Below are 27,425 nucleotides of genomic sequence, written 5' to 3' on the forward strand. Positions count from 1 at the left end.
ATGCGCATCAAACGCGAAGACCATGGTCCGCCTGGTGGGTCCGCGGACGTCGCGTGCTCTGATGACGTCACGGCTTTGTGCGGGAGACCAAGTACAGTAATGGCTTCTTCCGTCTTTCTTTTTTTGTTGCAGTGATTTCTCCACGATGGGGATTTTCATGATGCAGAATTTTGAAAATGGCCTTGGAATCGAAGATGGACCGTTACGGGTCGACGGTGCGGGCAGGGGTCTCCCACCGAGAGTAGTGGGATCCCCTTGGCGACCCTCGCTCGCGCATCTTTCCCCGGACGAAATTGTGAAAACATGAAGTTTTATTTATTTTTATAGTTTAAAATAGAACATTTCCAGGAGACACTGTACTTGCAGCCAGTGGACATTTCCCCAAGAGGGAGAGACCATTATTGGGCATGAACCCTCTGGATTTCTATAAGTTGGTCCACGATGACCATTTTCGGTTGAATAAGTTGAAAGTTTTAAATTCATCAACTATCACTAAGTATGAACGATCTATAGGATGGACCTTCCCGGGGCTTCATTGAGGGTCGACCCTCCAGCCTCATGGAATTTCCATGTGTCGGACCCTGTCCTGCTATCTATGTCCAGCAGGAACGGGACCCTCTGTGAGTGTGTCCTTCGCTAGGGTCGTCTGAATACCGCGGACGGGCGAACATCGCTCCAAAGGAAATGGCGGACGAGGAGCCGAAGCACGCGCGCCTCTCACGGCCGACGGGGTACGATCGGAAGCGAGGGCAATGGAAGCGGGACGCGAGGAGGGGGGTCGGGGCAGCAGATGGAGAGGGCACGGGTGGAGAGCGCGGAGCGGCGGCAGAGAAAGCGCGGAAAACGTTCGGGGGGATTCGCCGCTCCCTCCGGATCTGTGGAAGGCGTCGAGCGCTCCTTGAGGATCCCCTCCACGTTTTACCTGTAAGCTCCCGTGGTCCGGCCCGGAACGCCCCCTCTGCGCCTCCCCCCTCCACCATTCCGCCCGCGCAGCGGCAGCAACGGCGGCAACGGCACCGGCGGCGGCATCATCAGCATTCGAGGCACGCAGAGCGGGCCCCAGCGCTGCCTTGCCTGCTCCGGAAGAGCGACGAGGCCCGGGAAAAGAGAGCGCGCCGGTGGGGTCGCCTACCTGTCACGGTCCCCCTTTGATTTATGGTCTCGGCCCGCGCTGCCCGCATTTACATCTTCATGGACTCGACGAAGCGCGCGTACGGAGCCGTGGAGAGCGGGACCATCGGTAACAATGCCCGGGCGCGGCCTGGACTCGACGGAGCGGCCTCTGGAGGAGGAGGAGGGGGAGCGGGATGTGCCGACCCCGTGTCAGGACGCGGCCTGGTGAGTCCCACGGCCGTGCCGGGTGGAGAGGCCGCCAGGCTTCCCGAAGCGTGCTCGGCCACAGGACTCGGCCACAGAGAGCTCCTGCTCATCCCAGATGCGCATAGTCCGGACGGGATCCCCCCTGCTGGCGGCTCCGATCTTAGTCTCACTCGAGCATCGATCGACGACACCGCCAGAAAGGTCGGACACCACCAACCCTGGCAGCAGTGGCAGCACCACCAGCAGCAGCAGCAGCAGCAGCAGCACCAACACCAGCAGCAGCAGCAGCAGCAGCAGCAGCAGCAGCCAGGGAGACCACGCTTTAAGATGCGCCTGGAGCCCCTCAAGGTTTCTCAGACCACGTTCCTGCCCGATGATGTGAGCTCCGATCCAGGGTTAGGGAAAACACCTGGATCTTTGGATCCTCTAGCGAGGGTTCACCCTACTTAAGGGTCCCTTTCCGCTTTTTTTTTTTTTTAACCTGGAGACCAATTTTGTAGATATACTCGGGGGAAACCCTCAAACTGCATCCCCCCTTTATGCGACCCCAATGGCTGTGAATGCATCACGTGACCCCCATAGTCAGGAGAGTCCAGTAAACACTGAACGTTCCATTTCTACATTATTTCTTTGATTTGTATCACAATGCTTACCAAGAACGAGTTTATAACACTGATCAGGAATTCCATAGCTTGTTCGCGGTTCATCACACATTAGTATCATCATTGTATGCTCCTCCGCCCAATTCCTTAAACGTGGTTGTTGTTGCTTTTTGGGATTGTTTGTCGCTAATGCCCCTGTTTTTGTTGTCTTAGCCCTACTCATTCGAAGACGAACCCATGTTGAAGAATGGCGTCGTCACACAGGTATGTGTGATTACACAGGTATCGTCACCCATGATTCTGGAACATGGTTACCTTGTGTGTGGGCCATTCCACCTGTAAAGGTCGACCTGACATGTTGCATTGGTGATCCCATTATTTATTTATTTGATTCTTTTTTTTAGATTTTTTTTTTTTTTTTTCTGCTAATTTTGTAGGTTCGGCTGCAGATCGATTGGCTGATGAAATAATTAGAAGGGATGATCTGATAATCTTATGCATCCAGATAAAAACACCTTGCATTGACCAATGAGGAATGATTTTAAAGCTGGTTTTGATTATTGAGCTGGACACGTGGTGGAGGGGGTGGGTGTGGGTAGTCCGAGTCTTTGTGCCATGAACATCCATGCGTGTGTTTTCTACTCAGAGTTACACGACCCCGGTGGGTTCTGGAGATATGGTGTACCGGCGTGGGAAAGATGATTCCGATGCCCTTTTCCAGCTTTACAACACGCACAAAAAGCAGGACGGTACGGGAAAAAGCAAGCGTGGACGCAAATCGACCCCCAAATCTGCACCGCCGTACCTTCCAGGCCCTTCGGTTATTAAACCTGCGCAGCAGCCTGAGGCGAGACCTGTGGCCAAGGCCAAGGATGAGAGACCGAGCTTTCCTTGTCTCAACCCTCCGAGCGTAGGCCACGATACGAGGGAGGATTTTGTAGGGGGCGGAATCATAGGAGGAGCCGGAGGGATCGGAGGGGTTGGGATTGGAGGCGGTATGACAGCAAACTCAGGCCCTGTGCCAACATCGGCCGAAAACAGCCCCAAGGCTCCTGAATTCCCGGCCTTTCCCCTGACCGCCTCTGTGCCTCTCGGCACGACGATGGCGGCCTCTCTTGTGCACCTCAATCGGTTAGTGAACCAGATGGTCCCCCCTCCGATTCCTTACGGCGCCGGTCCTTACCCTGGCGCTCCTGTTGGTTTCCCTCTCGGCCCCCCGGCCGTGGCCGCTGCAGCCGCTGAGAATGGCTATGCAGGTCCACCGGCACCACCCAGCCAGCAAACCCTCTACATGCACCAGCAGCAGCTCAACAGCTTTGCTGGCTACTACCAGGTAAGCAGGTTGTGCCTTAAATTTTGGGAGTCAATAAAGGCCTAATGGTTGAAGTCGGCCTCAATGTTCAAGCTCATGGAATAGTCCATTGGTTTGAAGCATTTGATGTTCGAGTAGCATTATATTGTTTTAATTTGCTTTATGTTCCCATTTTTCCCCCATTTGAGCACAAAGCTCATGATTCTGGAATCCCAAGTTCAAATGGCAAGTGCTTTCTGTATTCCTCCATGGTTCTGTTCATTTACCCATTTGAACCCCGAGCCATCTAGGAAACCCAGGTTCAAATCCCAAATACCATATGTGTTTGCTAATGTCCTTGGAAGTCATGTAAAAGTACACTGATATTGACCAATGTCTTTGTCCTGGATGTGATTTTATTTTGTCTAAGCAACTTTTATAGGTCTTAGATGAATGTAAAACAAATGAAAGATTGTCTCCTAATTGCCTTGTAATTCATGGGAAAATATACGAATGTTTAGCTCCACCACTGAAGGTGGATGGAGGTTATGTTTTCACCCCTGTATGTTTGTCTGAGAGCAGGATATCTCAAAAGGTTTTGGACGGAGTTGGACGAAATCTGGTGGAGAGGTTGGGAGTGTGACAAGGACGAATCGATTCGATTTTGGTGAAGATCTGAATATGGATTCAGATACGATAATTATTTAATTTTTAAGTGATCTTCACCATTGAGAGACAGGGCAAAAACGATATATACCACGATATCTCAAAAAGTTATGGACAGATTGGGATGAAACTCGGTGAGCAGATTGGGGGTGTGACAAGGACGAATCGATTCGATTTTGGTGAAGGTCTGAATATGTATTCAGATACGATAATTATTTAATTTTTAAGTGATCTTCACCATTGAGAGACAGGGCAAAAACGATATATACCACGACATCTCAAAAAGTTATCGACAGATTGGGATGAAACTTGGTGAGCAGGTTGGGAGTGTGACAAGGACGAATCGATTCGATTTTGGTGAAGATCTGAATATGGATTCAGATACGATAATTATTTAATTTTTACGTGATTCTTCACCATTGAGAGACAGGGCAAAAACGATATATACCACGATATCTCAAAAAGGTATGGACAGATTGGGATGAAACCTGGTGAGCAGGTTGGGAGTGTGACAAGGACGAATCGATTCGATTTTGGTGAACATCTGAATATGGATTCAGATACGATAATTATTTAATTTTAAAGTGATCTTCACCATTGAGAGACAGGGCAAAAACGATATATACCACGATATCTCAAAAAGTTATAGACAGATTGGGATGAAACTTGGTGAGAAGGTTGGGGGTGTGACAAGGACGAATGGATTCGATTTTGGTTAAAATCTGAATATGGATTCAGATACGATAATTATTTAATTTTTACGTGATTCTTCACCATTGAGAGACAGGGCAGAAACGATATATACCACGATATCTCAAAAAGTTATGGACAGATTGGGATGAAACTTGGTGAGCAGGTTGGGAGTGTGACAAGGATGAATCGATTCGATTTTGGTGAAGATCTGAATATGGATTCAGATACGATAATTATTTAATTTTTACGTGATTCTTCACCATTGAGAGACAGGGCAAAAACGATATATACGACGATATCTCAAAAAGTTATGGACAGATTGGGATGAAACTTGGTGAGCAGGTTGGGGGTGTGACAAGGACGAATCGATTCGATTTTGGTGAAGATCTGAATATGGATTCAGATACGATAATTATTTAATTTTTAAGTGATCTTCACCATTGAGAGACAGGCCAAAAACGATATATACCACGATATCTCAAAAAGTTATGGACAGATTGGGATAAACTCGGTGAGCAGGTTGGGGGTGTGACAAGGACGAATCGATTAGATTTTGGTGAAGATCTGAATATGGATTCAGATACGATAATTATTTAATTTTTAAGTGATCTTCATTATTGAGAGACAGGCCAAATTTAATTTTGAGAGATTTTGAGAGAAAATTGAGAGACAGGCCAAGATTCAGATACGATAAACGATATATACCACGATATCTCAAAAAGTTATGGACAGATTGGGATGAAACTCGGTGAGCAGGTTGGGAGTGTGACAAGGACGAATCGATTCGATTTTGGTGAAGATCTGAATATGGATTCAGATACGATAATTATTTAATTTTTAAGTGATCTTCACCATTGAGAGACAGGCCAAAAACGATATATACCACGATATCTCAAAAAGTTATGGACAGATTGGGATGAAACTCGGTGAGCAGGTTGGGGGTGTGACAAGGACGAATCGATTAGACTTTGGTGAAGATCTGAATATGGATTCAGATACGATAATTATTTAATTTTTAAGTGATCTTCACCATTGAGAGACAGGCCAAAAACGATATATACCACGATATCTCAAAAAGTTATGGACAGATTGGGATGAAACCTGGTGAGCAGGTTGGGAGTGTGACAAGGACGAATCGATTCGATTTTGGTGAAGATCTGAATGTGGATTCAGATACGATAATTATTTAATTTTTACGTGATTCTTCACCATTGAGAGACAGGGCAAAAACGATATATACCACGATATCTCAAAAAGTTATTTACAGATTGGGATGAAACTTGGTGAGCAGGTTGGGAGTGTGACAAGGACGAATCGATTCGATTTTGGTGAAGATCTGAATATGGATTCAGATACGATAATTATTTAATTTTTACGTGATTCTTCACCATTGAGAGACAGGGCAAAAACGATATATACCACGATATCTCAAAAAGTTATTTACAGATTGGGATGAAACTTGGTGAGCAGGTTGGGAGTGTGACAAGGACGAATCGATTCGATTTTGGTGAAGATCTGAATGTGGATTCAGATACGATAATTATTTAATTTTTACGTGATTCTTCACCATTGAGAGACAGGGCAAAAACGATATATACCACGATATCTCAAAAAGTTATTTACAGATTGGGATGAAACTTGGTGAGCAGGTTGGGAGTGTGACAAGGACGAATCGATTCGATTTTGGTGAAGATCTGAATGTGGATTCAGATACGATAATTATTTAATTTTTACGTGATTCTTCACCATTGAGAGACAGGGCAAAAACGATATATACCACGATATCTCAAAAAGTTATTTACAGATTGGGATGAAACTTGGTGAGCAGGTTGGGAGTGTGACAAGGACGAATCGATTCGATTTTGGTGAAGATCTGAATATGGATTCAGATACGATAATTATTTAATTTTTAAGTGATCTTCACCATTGAGGGACAGGCCAAAAACGATATATACCACGATATCTCAAAAAGTTATGGACAGATTGGGATGAAACCTGGTGAGCAGGTTGGGAGTGTGACAAGGACGAATCGATTCGATTTTGGTGAACATCTGAATATGGATTCAGATACGATAATTATTTAATTTTAAAGTGATCTTCACCATTGAGAGACAGGGCAAAAACGATATATACCACGATATCTCAAAAAGTTATAGACAGATTGGGATGAAACTTGGTGAGAAGGTTGGGGGTGTGACAAGGACGAATGGATTCGATTTTGGTGAAGATCTGAATATGGATTCAGATACGATAATTATTTAATTTTTACGTGATTCTTCACCATTGAGAGACAGGGCAGAAACGATATATACCACGATATCTCAAAAAGTTATGGACAGATTGGGATGAAACTTGGTGAGCAGGTTGGGAGTGTGACAAGGATGAATCGATTCGATTTTGGTGAAGATCTGAATATGGATTCAGATACGATAATTATTTAATTTTTACGTGATTCTTCACCATTGAGAGACAGGGCAAAAACGATATATACGACGATATCTCAAAAAGTTATGGACAGATTGGGATGCAACTTGGTGAGCAGGTTGGGGGTGTGACAAGGACGAATCGATTCGATTTTGGTGAAGATCTGAATATGGATTCAGATACGATAATTATTTAATTTTTAAGTGATCTTCACCATTGAGAGACAGGCCAAAAACGATATATACCACGATATCTCAAAAAGTTATGGACAGATTGGGATAAACTCGGTGAGCAGGTTGGGGGTGTGACAAGGACGAATCGATTAGATTTTGGTGAAGATCTGAATATGGATTCAGATACGATAATTATTTAATTTTTAAGTGATCTTCATTATTGAGAGACAGGCCAAAATTTAATTTTGAGAGATTTTGAGAGAAAATTGAGAGACAGGCCAAGATTCAGATACGATAAACGATATATACCACGATATCTCAAAAAGTTATGGACAGATTGGGATGAAACTCGGTGAGCAGGTTGGGAGTGTGACAAGGACGAATCGATTCGATTTTGGTGAAGATCTGAATATGGATTCAGATACGATAATTATTTAATTTTTAAGTGATCTTCACCATTGAGAGACAGGCCAAAAACGATATATACCACGATATCTCAAAAAGTTATGGACAGATTGGGATGAAACTCGGTGAGCAGGTTGGGGGTGTGACAAGGACGAATCGATTCGATTTTGGTGAAGATCTGAATATGGATTCAGATACGATAATTATTTACTTTTTAAGTGATCTTCACCATTGAGAGACAGGCCAAAAACGATATATACCACGATATCTCAAAAAGTTATGGACAGATTGGGATGAAACTCGGTGAGCAGGTTGGGGGTGTGACAAGGACGAATCGATTCGATTTTGGTGAAGATCTGAATGTGGATTCAGATACGATAATTATTTACTTTTTAAGTGATTTTCACCATTGAGAGACAGGCCAAAAACGATATATACCACGATATCTCAAAAAGTTATGGACAGATTGGGATGAAACCTGGTGAGCAGGTTGGGAGTGTGACAAGGACGAATCGATTCGATTTTGGTGAAGATCTGAATGTGGATTCAGATACGATAATTATTTAATTTTTACGTGATTCTTCACCATTGAGAGACAGGGCAAAAACGATATATACCACGATATCTCAAAAAGTTATTTACAGATTGGGATGAAACTTGGTGAGCAGGTTGGGAGTGTGACAAGGACGAATCGATTCGATTTTGGTGAAGATCTGAATATGGATTCAGATACGATAATTATTTAATTTTTAAGTGATCTTCACCATTGAGGGACAGGCCAAAAACGATATATACCACGATATCTCAAAAAGTTATGGACAGATTGGGATGAAACTCGGTGAGCAGGTTGGGTGTGTGACAAGGACGAATCAGTTCGATTTTGACGAGTATCCAGATCTGGTTACGAGGATTCTTAATTTTTAAGTGATTATTCACCATTGAGAGATGGGGCCAAAAATGATATAAAACCACCTTTAGAGGCCATTTTTCCCCGCAAGCGGGGGTTGGCCTTTTTCGGGAACTGTGGTTGTTGTTGTTTTTCGGTCCCCTTTTTGAAGCAATGTTTTACGGCCGGATGCCCTTCCTGACGCCAACCCTTTTTGCCGCCTTTAACGACAAACAGGGAATTACCAGTGAGCTGGTACTCAATTAGCCGACCTCGGAAGGATGACAGGCTGAGTCAACCCCCCTGGCGTTAATTCAGCGATTGACCGGGATTACGAACCCAGGATTCTAGGATCCATAAGCTGGCACCCTAGCCGCTAGCCCAACACCAGGGACTGGGCCAAAAATGATATATAGCATGATATTTCAAAAGGTTGTAGATGAGTTATGACAAAACCAGGTGGATGAGTTGGTTAGGTGACAAGAACAAGCCAATTCGATTTTGGTTCAGGTCCGAATCCAGATCCGGCCTATCAGTCGGATACAAATCGTAAACTGTTCAGCCTGGCGGAGGTACGTGCTCTACCGAGTGCCGTTCTAGTTACTCGTTGTTTCACATGTACAAGCTCCTCACACAATCCTTAGACGATGGAAACACCTGCATGGTATGGGCATCAAACGGCCTACACTACCGATGGACTATGGTACAGACACTCTACCATTAATAGGCAATATTGGATTTCTGCTTCACTGTTAGCCACTGTATTTATCATCTTATATCGATGCCATGTTGTAGAGATGGGCTTTGCCATGAGACATTTTTTTATGCCAGAGGATTAATGAATTGAGCTCTGCCAATCCGCGAATCAGTTTCCTTTATTCTCAATATGCAATTTGATCTTGTTCTTCTTCATTTACCCTGGTATTCAGTCTTGGCACAGGATTTTGAACGTTGTTTGTCTCCCTTTGTTCCCAACAAAGAGTTGTTGCTGATTAGAGCCTCCCAGGGGAGCAGCATTGGGGGCTGGTAAGGGTGGGAGGAACAGGGGAGATTAGAAGTGAGGGACTTTTGAGATGGCTAAGATAAGCCAATAGAAATTGAAGAGAGAAAGGAGGAGAGACAACAAAGCAAAGAAAATGGTGCTTTTGTGTGCCTGGTAGCCGAGGCAGCTGAAGGAAACTAAAAGCTTCTTCTTTTCCTCAAAGAATGCCTGCAGAGCGGTTCGTGGCATGTTGCATCGACCCTCCCATTAGTCAGATTTCAGCCTCTCCTTTCCATCGTGGAGCCTATCTTATGGTTCCTATTATTTATTTATTTTAATTCGTAATTTTAGTGTTTTAAATGTTCTTATTTTCCTTCGTAGGTCTTTTATTATTTTATTTATTTGCATTTACATAGCTCTTTTTTTTTCTGTCTCTACACAAGTCAAGCGTTCAGGCTCAAGGAGGAGCTAAACGACAAAGCGCAGCACATTTGAAAACTACCAAAGGATATTGGAGAAGATGGAGGTGGGGGATGGACATACACAAGGAGGAAAAGAAGAATAACACAAAAAACGAGTAACAATGGCCCAAAGAGGAACAGGATAGGAAAGAACCAGGGTGTGTAGAGATTGTGGATGTGCATGGCCGAGCGCATGAGGTAGTGATTTAACCTTGATTTTAATGAAAGTGGAGCTGGCTGTTTGGTCATGTGGTTAAAGATTCGTTTCTTTCCCCACTGACTGGTGTGGGTTTGATTCCCATGGCTGCTCACTCTCACCGACCTGGAGTTGTCAGGTGCTGCAAGTATGCCAAACAGACCTCGAAGTCCATTGACGGAGATCTTCCTCCCGCACTGGACTGGTTTATGATTTGAAATTCTTCTTTGGAAAGTGTTTGTCGTTTCGTTGCAATGGCTGAGGCCTGGTGATCATCTAGGTCTAGGATCACCTAGAATTAATCCGAGCAGTGTCCATCTTGTTTATCCGTGTACCCCACACCAGCCCTCTCTCTTCCACAGATCTCCAGATGTCCCTGTTCCCTACTGTTGTTGTGCTTCCCTCTTGTCTTCTGCTCCCTTTATTATATGTTCTATGTGTTAGCTCTTACATGAGCCTCGACTGAGCATAGAAAAAAAAAAAGGTCTTTGGGCTCGTGGAAACACTGCAAGACCGGATTTGATTAAAACTAAATAATTGTTAATGTGGATGAAATTCTCCTTAATCCATGGAATATAAACTGGTCCACATGTGCAGGTACAAAATAAGGTAAAATGATGATTCAATGGAGAATTATCACCTGGTGTCGGCCTAATGGTTAGGGCGGTGGGCTTGGGATCCGAAGGTCCCGAGTTCGAATCTTGTTGAATTAACGCCAGGTGGGGTTGACTCAGCCTGTTCATCCTTCAGAGGTCGACAAAATCAGTACTAGATAACTGGTTATAGAGAGGCATTGCATCCGGGGCAGACGCTCGCACTGATAAATGATGCAACCAGCAGACAGGTGGCTGCACACCGACCACCCAACGGAGAATTGTGTTGTTGGCTTTTCCGATGTCCTCAACCACGAACACATTGGTATCAATGATAGCTCGACATTTATTTCTTCCTGTAATGTAAATGATTGTTGAATGTTACAACGGATGTAGATTTAGCAAATACAAATTGTGCGGAAGTTATTGAATGTTTAATGTTAATCGTGCTCGGTGCATTATTGTGTTCCTTCCAAGGAACTTGCCGTGCGATTGATTTGTGGCCCATCAAGCAAACACGGCCCGATGCAGATAACCACATTTGTGTGTGTGGGAAAGCCGCAACCCCATTAACAGAATTGCAGTGTTCTCATTGAAGGTCATGGATTTGTCCTTCCGGAGCGTGGAGAGGCGGTTAGCGCCACGTCGCTCGGATTCAGTTGGCGTATGTAATCTGTGCCGCTGTCCCTGTGCAGGGACTGTACGGCTACGGGAACCCGCTGTACCAGAGCAACCAAAAGGACCTGCAGACGCAGAACTTCATGGACTCATCCAATTGCTTCAGCAACGAAATGGTGCGTGAGCGCTCTCCGGCACTTGCGAGCGACATTTGCATCCACAACACGCCCTAGTTAGTATTAGTGGTGGCACCAAGCTGCTTGTGCGCCCCACCTAGTTTGACTTGCATCGCCGCGCTTCTGCGATACCTCATTGTCGTGCCAGACCCGTGCAGAAAGAAGTGTATAAGTGTTTGTAATATCGGATAACAGGAGGATTCCACGCAGTCGTTCGCACGATTGAAGAATAACCGGGCGACGGGTATGTAGACGAACGCACAATAATGGTCGGAATATTGATGATGGAGCTTCGAAGAATGCAAATGAGGAAGAAATGACCTCGTGCTGAGACTAGCGAGGTGGATATGAACGCGGAGAGCGAAGATCCGTAGGAATCGATTTATTTGAATGTTCGCCATCTTCAGCTTTTCCTCGTGCGTGAAGCACGATGCGTGCTGTAATTAGCCCAAATAGCCGACGCACAAGCGACGTGGCGCCGCCATGAATACAGATTGCCTGGCAGTGAAAATGGAGGTCGTCGAATTCCTAGAGGACGGCGGGGAAAGTACTTATGCATGAACGGTGGGGCCTCCCAAGTAAAATAACATGCGACATGCAAAACAATGCCAAGTGGAATTATTCGAAGTGTAATCGCGACGATTTGCACCTCCGGTCAATCATAGCACGTGGTGGTTGGATGAGGCGCAGTAAGATGGTGCATGCGAACGATCGGACGCATGATAGGCAGAATCTTAGTGGAGATGGTGCGAAAACTTTGAGATTGCGTCGCGTAACCGACGTGTAACAGATGAGCATCCGGACACAAACGAGCAGACAATATTTATCTGGAGAGAACGATACGTCTTCAATTCTTTTTCGTGGTTTCCTGCCTTCCCGATTCGCCAGGCTGATGCTGACACTGATGCTTTATATAATATGGACGTCACGATTACGTAATAATTACTTGATGTATTTAGAAATGAAAAAAAATCATAATCTATAGATACAAAATTGGATGTATATCTGCGTGCTCTCGATATTCCAAGTGAGAAATCTATTCGTACCTGTAGATTGAAGCTTCCTGTCATATGTGACATATAACCAGACTCGGCGACAATCCTTTCGACAGCATCTGCACTCATTATCACCTGACCTCGATGACGTCTTAAAGGGCAAATTTCATCACAACCTTAAACCGAGTTCACTCTTCATATTGCGGAAAGAATTCGCTCAACATGAATTCCTTTGCTAATATCCTACACCTTCATGGTATTGCTATTTATTTATTTATTTTAATTTTCTTTATTTTTATTATTTATTTATCTATTTATTTTATTTCCCAAGGGTGCTCCAAATAACTAAATAATTAACAATGTCGGTGCTTTGGAAAACACTTTTTTTTTATTTTCTTTTTTTTGTATACAGAGTCGAGGCTCGTGGAAGAGCTAACATTTATCAAACAAACAAATCAAACAAGCAAGCAAACAAAGTATATAAAAAGGGGAGCGGTCGACAAGATGGGGAGAGAAGGTGAGGAAGCACACAAACACAACATTTGAGAGCAGGGACATCGGGAGATGTGTGGGAGGGAGAAGGCCTGGGGGGAGGCAGGATAGGTATAAAACGCAAGGACACCAAGGACTTCCAGGAAATAAGTCAAAAGTCACCTCAAAAAAGTGGATTTGGGGTGAAATTAGCGGGGGTAGAAAAGATCAAGGTTTTGGATGGGGGAAGATAAGAGATGGTGGTGAACAGCCGTTTTAAAGACCTGGAGGGAGGAGTGGGATTGAAGAGAGTGAGGGAGTTTGCTCCAGAGGTGGGAGAAAAAAGGAATGAAGGAGTGAAGGTGAGCAGAGAGTCTTGATTTTGGCAGTTTAACCATAAGAGGGTTGCAGGCAGATCTTGTGCGACCTGTAGGAATATTTGGGGGACAGAGCCCAGAGAGAGCTGGGGGGGGGGGGGGCAAGGCCGGAGAGGAGTCGGTAGAAGATGGAAAGACCACCAACCTGCCTGCGGTGAGTAAGTGAAAGGCCCTCGGAGATAGCGTCATCGCGGGAGAAGTAGACATCTACTACTTTTGAAGTAGACATCAAAATGCAATTACGTCAAAGCTGATAGAAGAGCTAAACGGTCTCAGATGGAATATTTATATTCTTACCGTGAGAATGTGTCGAGCATCCAGATGGACAGACTTAGAATTTGCCACTATAGGTAAGATTGGAAATGGGTGTACAAGTCAACTTGAATAATTGTCAGTTGTCTGCAGCCTCGAATAAGCGGAGGAAAGAACACAATTCCGTCAACACAGAGTCGGATCTTCTGTAAATTTCTCAATTGTAAATTCACACCGTTATAACTGATTTCAGAGCATTGTGCATCGTGATGCTTTGTCAACTCCAATAAGCATCATTAACCAGAGGACTTCTCGCTTTTTGTTCCCAAACCTGTTTTGTTGCAGCTTTTAAAATCCATAACACAAAAAAAAAAAAAAAAACTTTTTCTTTTTGTATACTGAATCGAGGCTCGTGAAAGAGCTAACATTTATTTCACAAACAAATCAACCAGACAAACAAAATATATAAAAAGAGGGAGCGGAAGACAAGATGGGGAGAGAAGGGGAAGCACACAAACACAACATTTGAGAGCAGGGAGAAGTGTGGGAGGGAGAGGGCTTGGGGGGAGAAGGCGTGGGAAGGGGGGGGGGGTGGGAGAGGTATAAAACACAAGGGGACCAAAGACTTGCAGGACAGAATTTGGTATTTCAAAAAAAAAAAGGGTAGGATTATGGGTGAAATTAGCGGAGGTAGAAAAGATCAAGGTTTTGGATGGGGGGTGGTGGTGAACCATAAGAGATGGTGGTGAACAGCTGTTTTAAAGAGCTGGAGGGTGGAGTGGGATTGAAGAGAGTGAGGGAGTTTGTTCCAGAGGCGGGAGAAAAGAGGAATGAAGGAGTGAAGGTGAGCAGAAAGTCTGACATTAAGCAAATGAGGAACTCCGTGAAACTTGTGCAAGAGACAAAATCTCTTGGTTTCTTATATGTTTTCCGAACCAGCACCATGCTTGCTTTGTTTGTCTCTCAGGAGGCCTGTCCCCTGGAGATCTGAGTTTTCTTACTGCCCTCAAAATATGCTTTTACAATCTTGTTTACATTCACACTTTTCAGTTCCTTGGTAATATCCAGTGGACGCTTAGTGGTGGTGAAAACAACAACGAAAAACCATTGTGTTATTGTGGGACTTTCCTTTCGATTCCCGATCTCTTGGATGACAAAGATGAATGTGACGTAAACCGAATGTCGGATTCTGCTTTCGTGTTGTCATTTTCCTGTTTACATGGCAGTGTCGGAGATTGCGCATGTGGTGGGCCAGAGGGGCACATATTATCACTGTTAATCACGTGATCTTGATGACAGACAGCATTGCACAACTTGCTTGGCACAAGCGGCGTTGGGCATCTGAAAATGTCAGCAGGATTGCTCTCTTAATCGAGGAGCCCCATAATTGTACTATCAGCGTCTCGCAGAGATGCCTCTTGAAATGAGTCTCACGATTTCCCTTTTTAGAAATCGTCTCGCCGACCATAAACCGACTGAACACTGAACAGGCGTTGTTATCTTTGGCAGTCGCAAAGTTTTGTGCCATTGTTCCAAGTTATAGCTCTAAGGTAATAGAGCATGATAAAGAGTAGTAAGAAGCAAGTTAGCTGTAAAATCTTGCCTTGCTTGTGTGCGTTCATAACTCTGAAGTACATTAGTACATTTGAACAATTTCACACGTGTCACATCTGGTTATTCATCTAATGTCAGAACCTCCCGAGGGCAGGCCGTGTGCACGCTGCCAGTTGCACTACTTCATTTGATTCATCTCTATCATTGTCTTTTCTGCTAATCGGAGCACATTTCACCCACGATTCCTTGAAACACTCACAGTAGCTGCTGCTGCTCGTCTATAAATCCTCTCAAACTGGCCAGAGGTCTGCTCCGTGTTCATGTGTTTTATCTTCATTTGCGAACGGAGCTGTGATGATGGCAAACCGATGGAAGGGGAGTTGGAGTCCAGTTCAGAGGGGAGTTGGAATGATGTAAAAATGGGCACTAAGAGCAAGCACAGTTTGTTCATACCTCAATGCAAAAGTTTAATTTTCGATTTTATTTGCCTTGCGATGTAGAAAGGTGAAACGAATAATTTTACTTCCAAAACTGAAGTAGGAAACTCCAAATAAGTTCGATTTTCATCTTCATCACGAGCTATTCAGTGCATGGCAATCCTTGCTGCTGCCAAACCGACGGGTTTCCCTTTGCCAGCAGGGCCGGGAGTAGATTTGGGTGGTAATTTATAATTTGGTAAGTGTATTCGCTCAAGATGACCTTTTTTTTTTATAGCTACCGTGGGATCCTTGATGTCCACTAACGAAAGCCATCAGATGGGACGATCAGCTTAATGTCCCTCCAATGCAACAACGCTCTGCCTGCGAAGCCCCAAGATGATGGTCAAACGTCGTAACGAGAGTAACTTGATTGAGTGAACTGTATGGGAATTGAGGGGATGGATATGGTGGGGGCAAAGTTGTGTGCAGAAGTTTTATTACGGCCTATTAGGTAGTGTTAACAACACTTTAAAAAAAATGCAATTTATAATGAAATTGGAGGTCAGAATACTGATTAGAAAAGCTTGGACAGGTAAAGGTAAGATGGATAGGTGGGGAGGTGTAGTCGAGATGAGGGGGAACTTTTCAATGCCATAGTTCAGGACAGTTTTGTGAAATGTTACGAGCATTAATTTGCCTGTTCGGTTATAAACTGCAAATGCCAGTAAAACAAGGAAGTTATTTCATATTACCAAAAAGCAAAATTTTGCCATTACATTTTTGATTGAATTTTTTGTTTTTCATCTTCTGAGACGAAGAGCCTTTTTTTTTTCTCCGAAGTTTTAATTAAGCTTCTCCATGAGCTGAAATGTCCGGGGTACATAGCCAAAATGAAACGCCGTTCTGTCGTGTCATTTTGCCACCTTGAGCAGTCAAACAAGATGAGGAGGAATAAGGCACAAATACACCCATGTCCGCGTCGACCCTCATCTTGTAAACCCTCACTTCATCGCTTGCACTCATTCGCATAGAATTGCCGAACTCTCACCGTCTTGCTGATAATCTCGTAATAATCCTACTATTGATTTGCGATTGGTCTCTGGCTTTAACACCAATACAATTTTTTATTATGGACCCTAAGCCTCAAAAAGTGGCATATATTGAACAAACAGTTTCAAATGGAGCTCCTCATCGCCATTAGAACGTTTAAATTGCGTCGATGCGGAAATGTGAATTGTTGCTCCCAGCTTGCTGGCTTGATGACAGAAGACGCCATTTGCATTTTTGCCACCTTGACCCCTACCCCGTTTAGAATCCCCTGCGGGCACAGCCAACTTGCTAGTACTAGTTAGGATACTCATCTGATATTAAAACCCTGTTTAGGACAATTATCTGAACCAATGGTTCATTAGGCCGTGAATCTAAGATCAACACTCAATCTATGTATTTATCCAGTTCACGAATATCTACTAATTTAATTTATATACAGGCTCCTGCATGAGCTTTAGATCAATGCAAAAAAAAAAAAAAAAAACTTTATATATATATATATATATATATATAACACGTAACAGAAACTATCTGTGAATCCTCATTTAACTTTACTGTTTTTTCACTCCAGAGAAAGAAGGTTTTGACAGAAGACTATGCATATTACCTCATTAAAGTACAACAACCAAAAATTAAAGTAACGAATAAACGAGGTTGGTTTATCCAGACTGCATAACCTCAACTTTTTTCTTCCTCTTTTCTCCCAGTCTGTGAAACCGTCTTCTTGAGACTGTTCAGTCCCTGCACTCTTCCCTCCAAGACTTCAAGCAGGCGGTGCATCTCCATCTCATGTCATTCCCCTCCTCGCCCCCCCCCCCAATCCTTATTACCCTCATTAACCCTTGCTAATCCAACCCTCTTTCTTGCAGGTTGCTGTGTTTCCCCCCACTCCTGTCTCTCCTTATTTTTCCTTTTCATTCATTTCCTGGAATATTGTGTCCAACCGTTGCACCAGCCAGTTCGTACTCTCCACCATCTTGCTTTTCTATGAGCATCGATCATGTAAAAAGAAATTAAAAAATCATGTATCATGATCAGATTTCTTGATAATATTGAGAAGAAATGTATGTTTAATTGATTGTAACATTTGTTCACTCGTATATGCAATAATTGTATGAAGCCACGTATACATTACCTATTCAACATACTGCGTGATACAACTGAAAACTTGGACCGGTTGCTCTCCTTTTGGTGCTATCCCAATGGCTTGATGCGTTCGATGTGAGGGCTGTGCTTCATGGGTCTAATCCAAGCTGTTCCCAGAGTTGAATCTGTTCCCAGAATTCGCTCCCAGCAGACATCCCCTCCTCGCCACCTCCCATCCCTTCCCACTAACTTAACCCTAACCCTCCATATTCTCCCTCACCCACCAATCTTCCTTTCCAAAGCTTTGAGGCTGCTGGGATTGACTGAAATCTGATGGCGTTGCAATCTTTGACAGAGACGTTATGGTAGTCACGGAAATTCAACAAGTCCGATCGTTCACAGCTGTTGCCGAAAAGGCCAATGTCTTTACGATTTCTGTTTCACATCTGCAGTGACTACACCAAAGGAGAGTGGAAGTCATCTTCTCTACGTTATGCTTGGCTTTAGACACTGGAGAGGAAAAAACCCATTAATATGAGCCATGAATGAGCCCTCTTTTCATATTTTTGGTGTCTTTAACAGGAATTTTACCTCTGATAGAACTAGACTCGGTGTGTTGATTTGAATTTGTGTTTAATCATGGTTCATAAAATGGCAAAACTGTAGCGACACTTGTCTGCAGGTGTATGTCTTCTTCTTAGGTTGGCTCTTAGGCCGGACTCAGATGACATTGATCATCAGCTTCCCCGGTCATCCTGATCAACCATTGCTGTGTGCAGTTCCTCTGTCTCCAGGCGTGTATCCTTATTCAACATGTTGATGTAGTTCAGAGCTGGGCTGCCCCGCTTCGGCCTTCCATGTTTAGGTGTGCAGAGTATAAGATTGGAACCAGGTTCGTTTTGTGGTGGTAGCAATGCCCAGCAATACTGAGACGTCTTCTTCTAATTTAACGAACAGCCTTGGAAAAGAACCATAGAGACCTTTATTTGTCCTATTATGTGTTCAGACCAATGGACATTGAAAGCTGATCTAATAAGTCGAGTATAGCGTCGATCAAGTCCCTTCTCTTGGGTCGCAGTGAGGGTCCATGCTTTAGTTCCATGAAGCAGGACGGACTCAACTGTTGCCATGAATAGGTGGATGTGTTGTATGTTCAAATCCAGACACACATTTGGTTATCCTTCAACCTTTTGTGCTGACTATCTGCTGGATAGTTTCCTAAGACATCTCTTCTGTCATAACACATCTTGCAACAGTATTTGAAGCTTGAACAACACTCATGACGGAGAATGGCCTTTCTGAGTGTATCCTGTGCGGTTTCTGAATCAACTTACGAAGCTGGTTGGAGGTTGGAAATGTGCAATTGCATATGGAGTTTATCTCTTTATCATCTAAATTTCCTACCATTTCTTCAATCATTCTTTCCTCAGTTGAAGCAGTACCAGGATCGGCAGTCCACATGCCGAGATGAAAATACCACAGGAAGGTTTGCTGGGATGCTTGGCCAGGGCAGGGACTGGCTTCATGGAGGAGAGGTACCTCCTGAGCGTGACGTTCACAGCTCCTTTGGAAAGGTGCGACAAATCATTATTCCTCTTCATGCAATTGCATGTACATTGTTCACATCACATGTAATATTAGTTGGTGTACAATGTCATGGTCGGTGTTACTTTTTTGTGCATAATATTGTCAAGTGCTCAGGGGTTGCGACCACCCACAAGGTGTACTCAACTGATCATGCCATAAGGTGGCAACCATACCTTGAGTAACGTAGCCAGTTATGCCCCGAATTCCTAGCAGTTGTAACAGGCCATTTAACCAAATACTAAGACAAACAAACTCTTTATTAACAATTTACACATGTTATACAAATTTCCCACATTATGGGCCAAATAGTCAACATAGACATTCTTGGCCAAATTTATGAAAGGTGTTTAAGAGTTATATGCATGTAGAATAACTAATCGTGCGGTGATCATCCATTCAAAGTTAATTGCCAATCGCCGAAGAGTATTTATCTAATGTGGATCAAAACCTAATCACAAGCGTTTAAATAACAAATAAACTTTTACACGTCGGCGAGGGCATGTTTAGGCGAGGGCATGTTTAAGCATGCGTTTTAGGCCTTGAAGCAAGAATTAGACAAAAATGGTGTAGTTAGAACTGCAGTTGTGCTCTCATATACCTCCTGGCAGTTTAAGTTAACTTTAGAATAACTTTAGTTTACGCTATTGTGGTGTATGTGCTGCAGTAAGGATTGTCGGAAGCTGGAGTGGTTACAGTATCTAATTACAGAAGTCTGCAGATAATTACTCCTTAATACCAAAGTTAAAACTATAGTTGGTTACAGTTCTAATTACAGCAGTTTGCAGAGAATAACTATAGTCCAAAGCCTCAATATGTCTGGGCGGCTTCCATTTGCCTAGACTGCCCTGCGACTCAGCCATGTTATTGTCCAACAATGATGACTGCTTCTGACCCATGGGGAGCTTGTTACATGCCAATTTTGCAAACACTAGCAAAGAACCCATTCTTAAGGACCGGTTAATTCCCTCGCTTTTATGATGTCTACAGCATATTTTATTATGACTTGTAATACAGGCTACCACCAGGTGGTGCTATACGATGCCCATCTACATAGAGAGAGGTATCGGGGTCTTTTCAATGGTGAAGAATCAGTTTTAAATTTTTTTAATTCTCGTATCTGGATCCGTATTCGGACCTTCACCAAAGTCTAATCAATTCGTCCTTGTCACACACCCAATCTGACCACCAAACTTCGGCTGAATCCGTCCATAACTTTGTGAGATATCCTGCTCACTGAGAAACAATCCTGCTCACAATAAAAATAATCCGTTCATCCTAATTATCTTTCGAGAGCATTAGCACTGTCATATAGCGGTCAGTAGGCTGAAAGCACACTGGATGGTTTGCCATTGCTCTTCTCAGTGGAAGGCCAGAATTTTTGGTTTTGGCCAGGGTACAGGGTACACAATGGTCTCCTTGTTTAAAAATGTACCGTGGGATCTTTATTTAACGTCCACAAGCAAACGCTAGCCGATGAGACACCTGGCTTAATGTCATCCAAAGGAATCAGAAATGCAAACCCCCTACATGCCAAGCACCAGCCCAACTGTTTATTGTTTTATCAAGGATAAAACCAGGACTAGGCCGCCCAAAGGCAAGTATGTTTCGAGCACATGTATGGTACTTCGTTCCACTGACATGGAATACCAGCTTCCACCAGGTGGCATTATATGATGCAGAATATACATAGAGAGGATTGGGGTCTTTCCTCCACCCTGAACCGCCGAGGCTACGGATTTAGTTTGCCACCTAAAACCTTCGCATACACTCCGAGTACAACCACCAGTTTTCAACTCATTCTGTCCAGCGTTTCAGGAGTGCATACTGCATAGAAGTAAAACAAACACACAAACAATATGATATTTGATATGATATTTCTACACTTTTATGATATATATGGTTTTCATTTGGAGAATTGGCGTATTTTATTTTGACTGATAAGACACCCATGGGGAGTGGGGAGTGGCACACTATATGATACACAGGAGTCAAATACAAACATCAAACACATAAAGAAACTAGATGGTATTCATAGAATACTTACCTTGCGCAGTCAACTTGGTGTGAGCCAACTCTTCTATTTTTGAATGTTTCTCTTTTTTTGATCCAATATGGCTGCCAGACCACGTGAGCGATGACATCATAAATTTATATTCTCGAAATAATTGTTGCATAGATCAATTGTTGCATAAACTCAATTAAATTTCAAACTGATCAGACTAAGCGTTGTCCATGTCGAATTATGACGTCATAATTATGGCACCAATAACATCATCGTTAACAACACCTATTCCCCATATGGAGTTATTTACAATGAGCCACGTTTCAATTTTTTAAATGCTGACACGGCACACGCTTTACTTTACTGAAATGCAGACACAAATATTATATTTTTGTCAAAAATCGTCGGAATTTCGCCAAATCTGTTTTGGTCGTGTGTTAATATACCTCAGCGATTGACAAATCTGAAATCAGAATTTTATTTGAGGTCAAAATGACCCCGTGAGGTCGCTCCGTACTTTGCCTGCTCGTCATGTGCATGGTGATAATTAATTCCATGCCCACTCTAGAAGACTCTTCTTCTTCACGCAATAACAACCTCTCACTTCGAGACCGTACATCCAATCATCTTGAAATTTAGGAGACTGATATGCTGAACACATCTGTGAAGAGTCCCCTCGATAGGATCAAAAATGAGGGAGGAGATAGGTTTTAAAAGTTTATGCTTAAAAACGTCATAACTCTGAAACCATGTGATGCATGACGTCATGCTCGCTGACTTTTTTGTTCATCATGGGTATACGATTCTGCCTGCAAAGTTTGGCCTCGATCTGTTCAGTCGTTTTGGAGAAAATGTGATTTTAGTGGTTTTTCAGGCTTTTCACTCAAAACAATATTGCGTCCGAACCACGTGACCTACGACGTCATTATAATTTTATTTCTGCATCAATTTATACCAAGAAGATGTTTAAGAAATTTCATCCTGATCGGATAAAGTTTTTTACTTGTCGAATTATGACGTCATAACGGCGGCACCTATGATGTCATCATTCAAATATGTTATTCCGCATGGAGAGTTCTTTGCAATGAGACCTGTCTCAATTATTTCTGTGCAGCGATTTTTGAGATATAAAGGTGCAAAGTTTTTTGGTTTTTCCAAGATGGCGCCCGTACCACATGACCTGTGACGTCATAATATTCACTAAAATATTCTACAGCAGGAGTCCCTCCTATGGTGAAAATTTCATGTCAATCGGACCAACGGTTGCCGAGAAAATGAATTTTTTAAATGCAGACACGCACATACGTACGCACGTACGTACCCGAATGCTTAACCCTGCCTTTCGCTTCACGAGCGCAGGGCAACAAGAAAGAGCAATCAGAGATTGCAGACCCTCGCCAGGACGTGTTTTCAGTGGTTTTGAAGGCTTTTGTAGTAAAACAAATATGGCTGCCGAACCGCGTGAACGATGACGTCATAATTTTTTTTCTCCACCAATTTATCCCCAGATGATGCTCAAGAAATTTCATCTTGATAGGATGAAGTTTTGTACTTATCGAATTATGACGTCATAATGGAGGCACATATGACATCATCAGTAGCATATTTTATTCCACATGGAGTTCTTTATAATGAGGGATAGGTCAATTTTCAATTTTTCAATTTTCAAAAAATTCCAATTTTTTCTATGCAGCGCTTTCGGAGATATAGAGGTGCAAAATGTTTCAGTTTTTCCAAGATGGCGCCTGTACCATGTGACCTATGACGTCATAATTAGTATTAAAAAATTATACAGGTGGAGTTGCACCGATGGTGAAAATTTCCTGTCAATCGGACTAACGGTTGCAGAGAAAATCATATTTATTCTGTGTGGACAAACAAACAAACAGACAAACAGATTAAAAATCAGTCAGAGACCGAGGACTTGCCGGAATGTACTTCCACGGAGGTATGATATCACCACCCGTTTATATAAATAGTTTAAATTATCATTTGCGCCTCCCAATTGAAGCCCCGCCCTTAGGGCAGGTACCGTTGCTAGTAATATACAATGGCGATACAACAATTTTTACCGCTTTGCTTTGAAGAACGGGAATTGAAGGGGGAGGAGCATGTTAATATGTGTGGTTGAAGGCTTTGGGTGGTGAGGGAGCTTGAAGCCAGATGTTAATCTTACAGCCGCCATGTTGGTGCTCGCTGTCACTGCGATGCGAAGCGAAAGACGCCTCAGAGCTGTCACATTCACAACCGCTATGTCATATGTACTCCCGATACGTGTTTCCGTCATTGTAAAAAACTACCAAGTCAACAGTTAAAAGTATTTTGAGCCGATAGGTGTTACGGCCTTGGCAAGATCGATGGAGACAGCGATCTGTTAGCTTATACACCGCCCAAATAGCTATGTAGAATTCTCTCATGTAGAGATTAAACCCACGTCGTTTGAACTTTGGCAGAGGTCATTATTTACTTTTAATGATGTTTATATACGAATCAAAAATAAGATCATTCGTTTTGGGTCGTCCTTTCTGCATATCTCGTGGGATTGTGGGTTGGACCGTGGTGGCGGGAAGTGGGTTGGCATTCTCTCAAGCAGGGATTCAACCCATGTCCTTATTATTATTATTCTATTCCAGGGCAAGGCAAATATGTGTGTAAAGTATGGTGATGCTATGTGCAACAATGTAGACGTAGGACTGCGCACAAACAGACAGACAGACAAACCAACCAACCAACATACTTGCCGGAATCTATTCCGGCAAGTAACAAACAAACAAACAGGCAAACAAACGGACTCAAATGCAATACCCTCTTCTCTGGTGAGGGAAACCAGGCTGATCATTTTACATTTTGTATCCCACCAAAAGCAAAATCTAATCGGCTTGTTCTTGTCCCCTACCCAACTCAACCACCAAGTTTTGCATAACTCGCCCACAACTTTTTGAAATGTCGTGCTATATATCATTTTGGCCCCATATTTTAATGGTGAAGAAGAAGAAGAAGAAGAAACCACTCCTTTTGTATCTTCAGATGTATAGAGCTGATGAAGCAGTTTCCTGGATGGGTCACCACTCCGACACAGGATACTGAAATGGCTCACTGTTCCCAGTAAGCTGGTACTCATTTTCCTGACCGAACGGAAGGACAGGCTGAGCCAACCCACTTGTTAATCAATGGTATGACAGGAGGCACGTGCGATTTGCACTTCTGGAAGAGGAAGAGACTTCCGGAAGACTCTTCCGGTCGTTCGATTTGGACTCTTCTCTTCTCGGAAGCTCTTCTGCCTCTCCCAAAAATCCAGCAGAAGAGGCGCGGGCTCGTCAAAAACAAAATGGCCTCGCCTAATTTCAGTCACGGAGAAACGCTGCTGGTTATACTTACGCAGCAAAACTTGCAAGTGAAAACACAATCTGGATATTTGCATCAACTTGTGATGTAGTGTCATCTTTGTCTAATTCTTCCATCATGAGCGCGAGTAATACATGCTTGGCCGCCATCTTGCTTCTCTTCTGCCTTTTCGGCGCAAAGCAATCTTCCGGAAGAGGCTTCTGTCTTCGGAAGAGACCAAATCGCACGTGCCTAGGGGCTCAAATTCAAGACCCCAAGATCTTAAGTCAGCCACCTTAACCATTAAGCCAACACCAGGCTTCAATGATGAAGAATCACTTGAAAACCCTTTTTGTTTTTGTTTTTTGTAAAGTAACTTTTTGAGATATACTGCTCACTGACAAACAAACAGGGGTGAAAACACAACCTTTCACCACTTTAGGTGGCAGAGGTAAACATAACCTCATTCGGTCCAGCAATTCAGGAATGCATGGAAGCCAAAAAAACACGCGGACACACAAGCAGACACTTCTGGAACGAGAGTTCATTGAACACGATACCCCGGACAGTGTTACTTAAATTTGAATAAAATAATGATTTTAACGATTGTTAATAAATCCGAAAGTTTGGTGCTATTGAAGTAGTCCAGAAGCAGTCCCCAATACCACCCTTATACACCACCCCATTGAACCTTTATTTAAACTGAAGTTGTGTAAAACTAGAGGTTCATGGAAGTATTATGACATGGGATTTTGTGCTGCAGTCTTCACATACAGTAAATAAGTAAATTTAAATAAAATATAGATTGTAAAAGGTCGATAAACAAATTAATTCTGGAATTTACTGCCATTTTCCAGTGTCTATTAATTACATCACCCTATGTAAAACAACACGTTAGTTATTCATGCCTCATGTTTGTGTCCTTTATGACGTCCTTAAAACAGTAAGTTTCCTGTTTGGAATGATTTTCAATTTAGTTTGACTGCCCAGCAGGCAGACAGAGTATAAAAATTATCTCACTCCTCTCCTGTCTCACTCGTCTCATAAAAATTATCTCACAGTAAAACGAGACTTGTTTTCCTATTGATGTACACCACCGGTCAATAGTTTTAGAACATCTCAATTTTTCCAGTTTTTATTGAAATTTACACAGTTTAATGTCTCAATGTACTCTGAAATTAAGCATAGAACAAATAAACAATTGGAGATAAAAAAAGAAATCATAGAATCATTTTGTTTAACAAAATTTAATTTAAATTTTTCACTCAGCAAAGTAGCCACCTTTTGCAGATATAACCACCGAACACACTCGTGGCATTCTTTCTACAATGGAAATCAAATGTTGTTTGGGAAGTTCTTCCCAACACTGTTGCAGAAGTTCCCACAAATGTGTTGCACTTGTAGGTTGCTTTGCTTTCACCCTTCTGTGCAGTTCATCCCAAACCAGCTCGATGCGGTTTAAGTCTGGAGACTGTGCTGGCCATTCCATGATTTGAAGCCTACCGTCTTCTTCTTTCCTTGAAGGTAGTTTTGACGTAGCCTGGAGGTGTGTTTAGGGTCATTATCTTGCTGTAGGATGAACCTCTGACCAACTAGGCGTATACCAGAGGGTATTGCATGGCGCTGCAAAATGCCGTCGTAGCCCTTTTGGTTCAGGGTGCCATTCACTCTGTGCAAGTCGCCGACTCTGGGTCCAGCAAAAGAGCCCCAGACCATCACGCTTCCTCCTCCATGTTTGACAGTTGGTGTCACACACTGAGGAACCATCCTTTCGCCTACTCGACGGCGTACAAAAACCCTGCGTGATGAACCAAAGTTTTCAAATTTTGATTCATCGGTCCATAAGACCTTCTTCCAGTCTTCAGTAGTCCACTGGCGGTGCTTCATGGCCCAGGCAAGCCTCTTTTTCTTATTTTGCCATCTTAGCAATGGCTTTCTTACTGCCACTCGACCTGTCAAACCTGCAGCTCGAAGTCTTCTCTTCACAGTTGAAACTGAGACTTGCTTATTTCGACCAGTGTTAAGCTGTGCTTGGAGCTGTTGTCCTGGAAGCCACCTATCATGCAAGCTGTTGACTCTCAGAAACTTGTCTTCTGATTCTGTTGTGGCTTTGGGTCTGCCAGACCTCTTCCTGTCAGAGTTTCCTCCAGTTTCCAATGTACTACTTCCGGCAGTGCAATATTGTCCAAATACTGCTTCAGAGGGTGTAATAACAGTCTGTTCCAATACTGCTTTTATACAGACAGGGGGTTTGTAATCAAGTAATCAGCAGTGGTTGGGACACCTGTAGGAATTGTTTGCATCAACTTTCAAGGCTTAATTGACTTACATTGCTGCAGAACAGCTGTAAGTTGTTAACCCATTACTTGTTCCCTGAAGAAGGCCTTTTTTTTTTTTTACAATAGAACTGTGCAATTTACATTATTTTCCCGTTTTTGCTCACCGAAACTTCTTTTTTTTGACCTCGAGCAGTTTACTGTTTACCTTTGTACCATTTCAGGTTATTCACTGGACATTAAACTGCGTAAATTTCAATAAAAACTGGAAAAATTGAGGTGTTCTAAAACTTTTGACCGGTGGTGTACCAATTTGTGTTCAAAATATAACATTTGATTTAAATAATCTGTTCCATCAATCATTATAATAGGCCTGCAGATTGAGCATGAAAATGAGGGTGAAGTGGCAACTAGCTTCCTACCAGCTAATTTTGATATTTTTATAAAGTATGGGCCCTGACTACTTCACACACCAAAAATACCCAGAATCCCCTTGGGGAACATGTTCAAGTGACGTCATCAAGATGGCCTCCATTTTTATTAAGT

The 27,425-nt window shown here is 43.1% G+C and overlaps 1 protein-coding gene across 3 annotated transcripts in view; it reads left to right on the top strand.

Annotated features, from left to right (window-relative positions):
• Window positions 1-803: 803 nt before the first annotated feature.
• LOC137421627 (uncharacterized) overlaps window positions 804-27,425 on the top strand; it is a 35,366-nt gene continuing 8,744 nt past the window's right edge. The window contains exons 1-5 of one of the 3 annotated variants that reach the window (XM_068107869.2): window positions 804-1,698; window positions 2,136-2,186; window positions 2,569-3,255; window positions 11,388-11,486; window positions 19,121-19,264. In XM_068107869.2, the coding sequence (XP_067963970.2) occupies window positions 1,156-1,698; window positions 2,136-2,186; window positions 2,569-3,255; window positions 11,388-11,486; window positions 19,121-19,264 (1,524 nt within the window). In that variant the 5' untranslated portion in view covers window positions 804-1,155. The remainder of the gene's footprint in view (window positions 1,699-2,135; window positions 2,187-2,568; window positions 3,256-11,387; window positions 11,487-19,120; window positions 19,265-27,425) is intronic. The other 2 variants (XM_068107871.2, XM_068107870.2) reach the window with 2 other exon arrangements.

The sequence above is a fragment of the Myxine glutinosa genome, chromosome 2, assembly GCF_964187855.1.
Source record: "Myxine glutinosa chromosome 2, kmMyxGlut1.1, whole genome shotgun sequence".
Lineage (NCBI taxonomy): Eukaryota > Metazoa > Chordata > Myxini > Myxiniformes > Myxinidae > Myxine > Myxine glutinosa.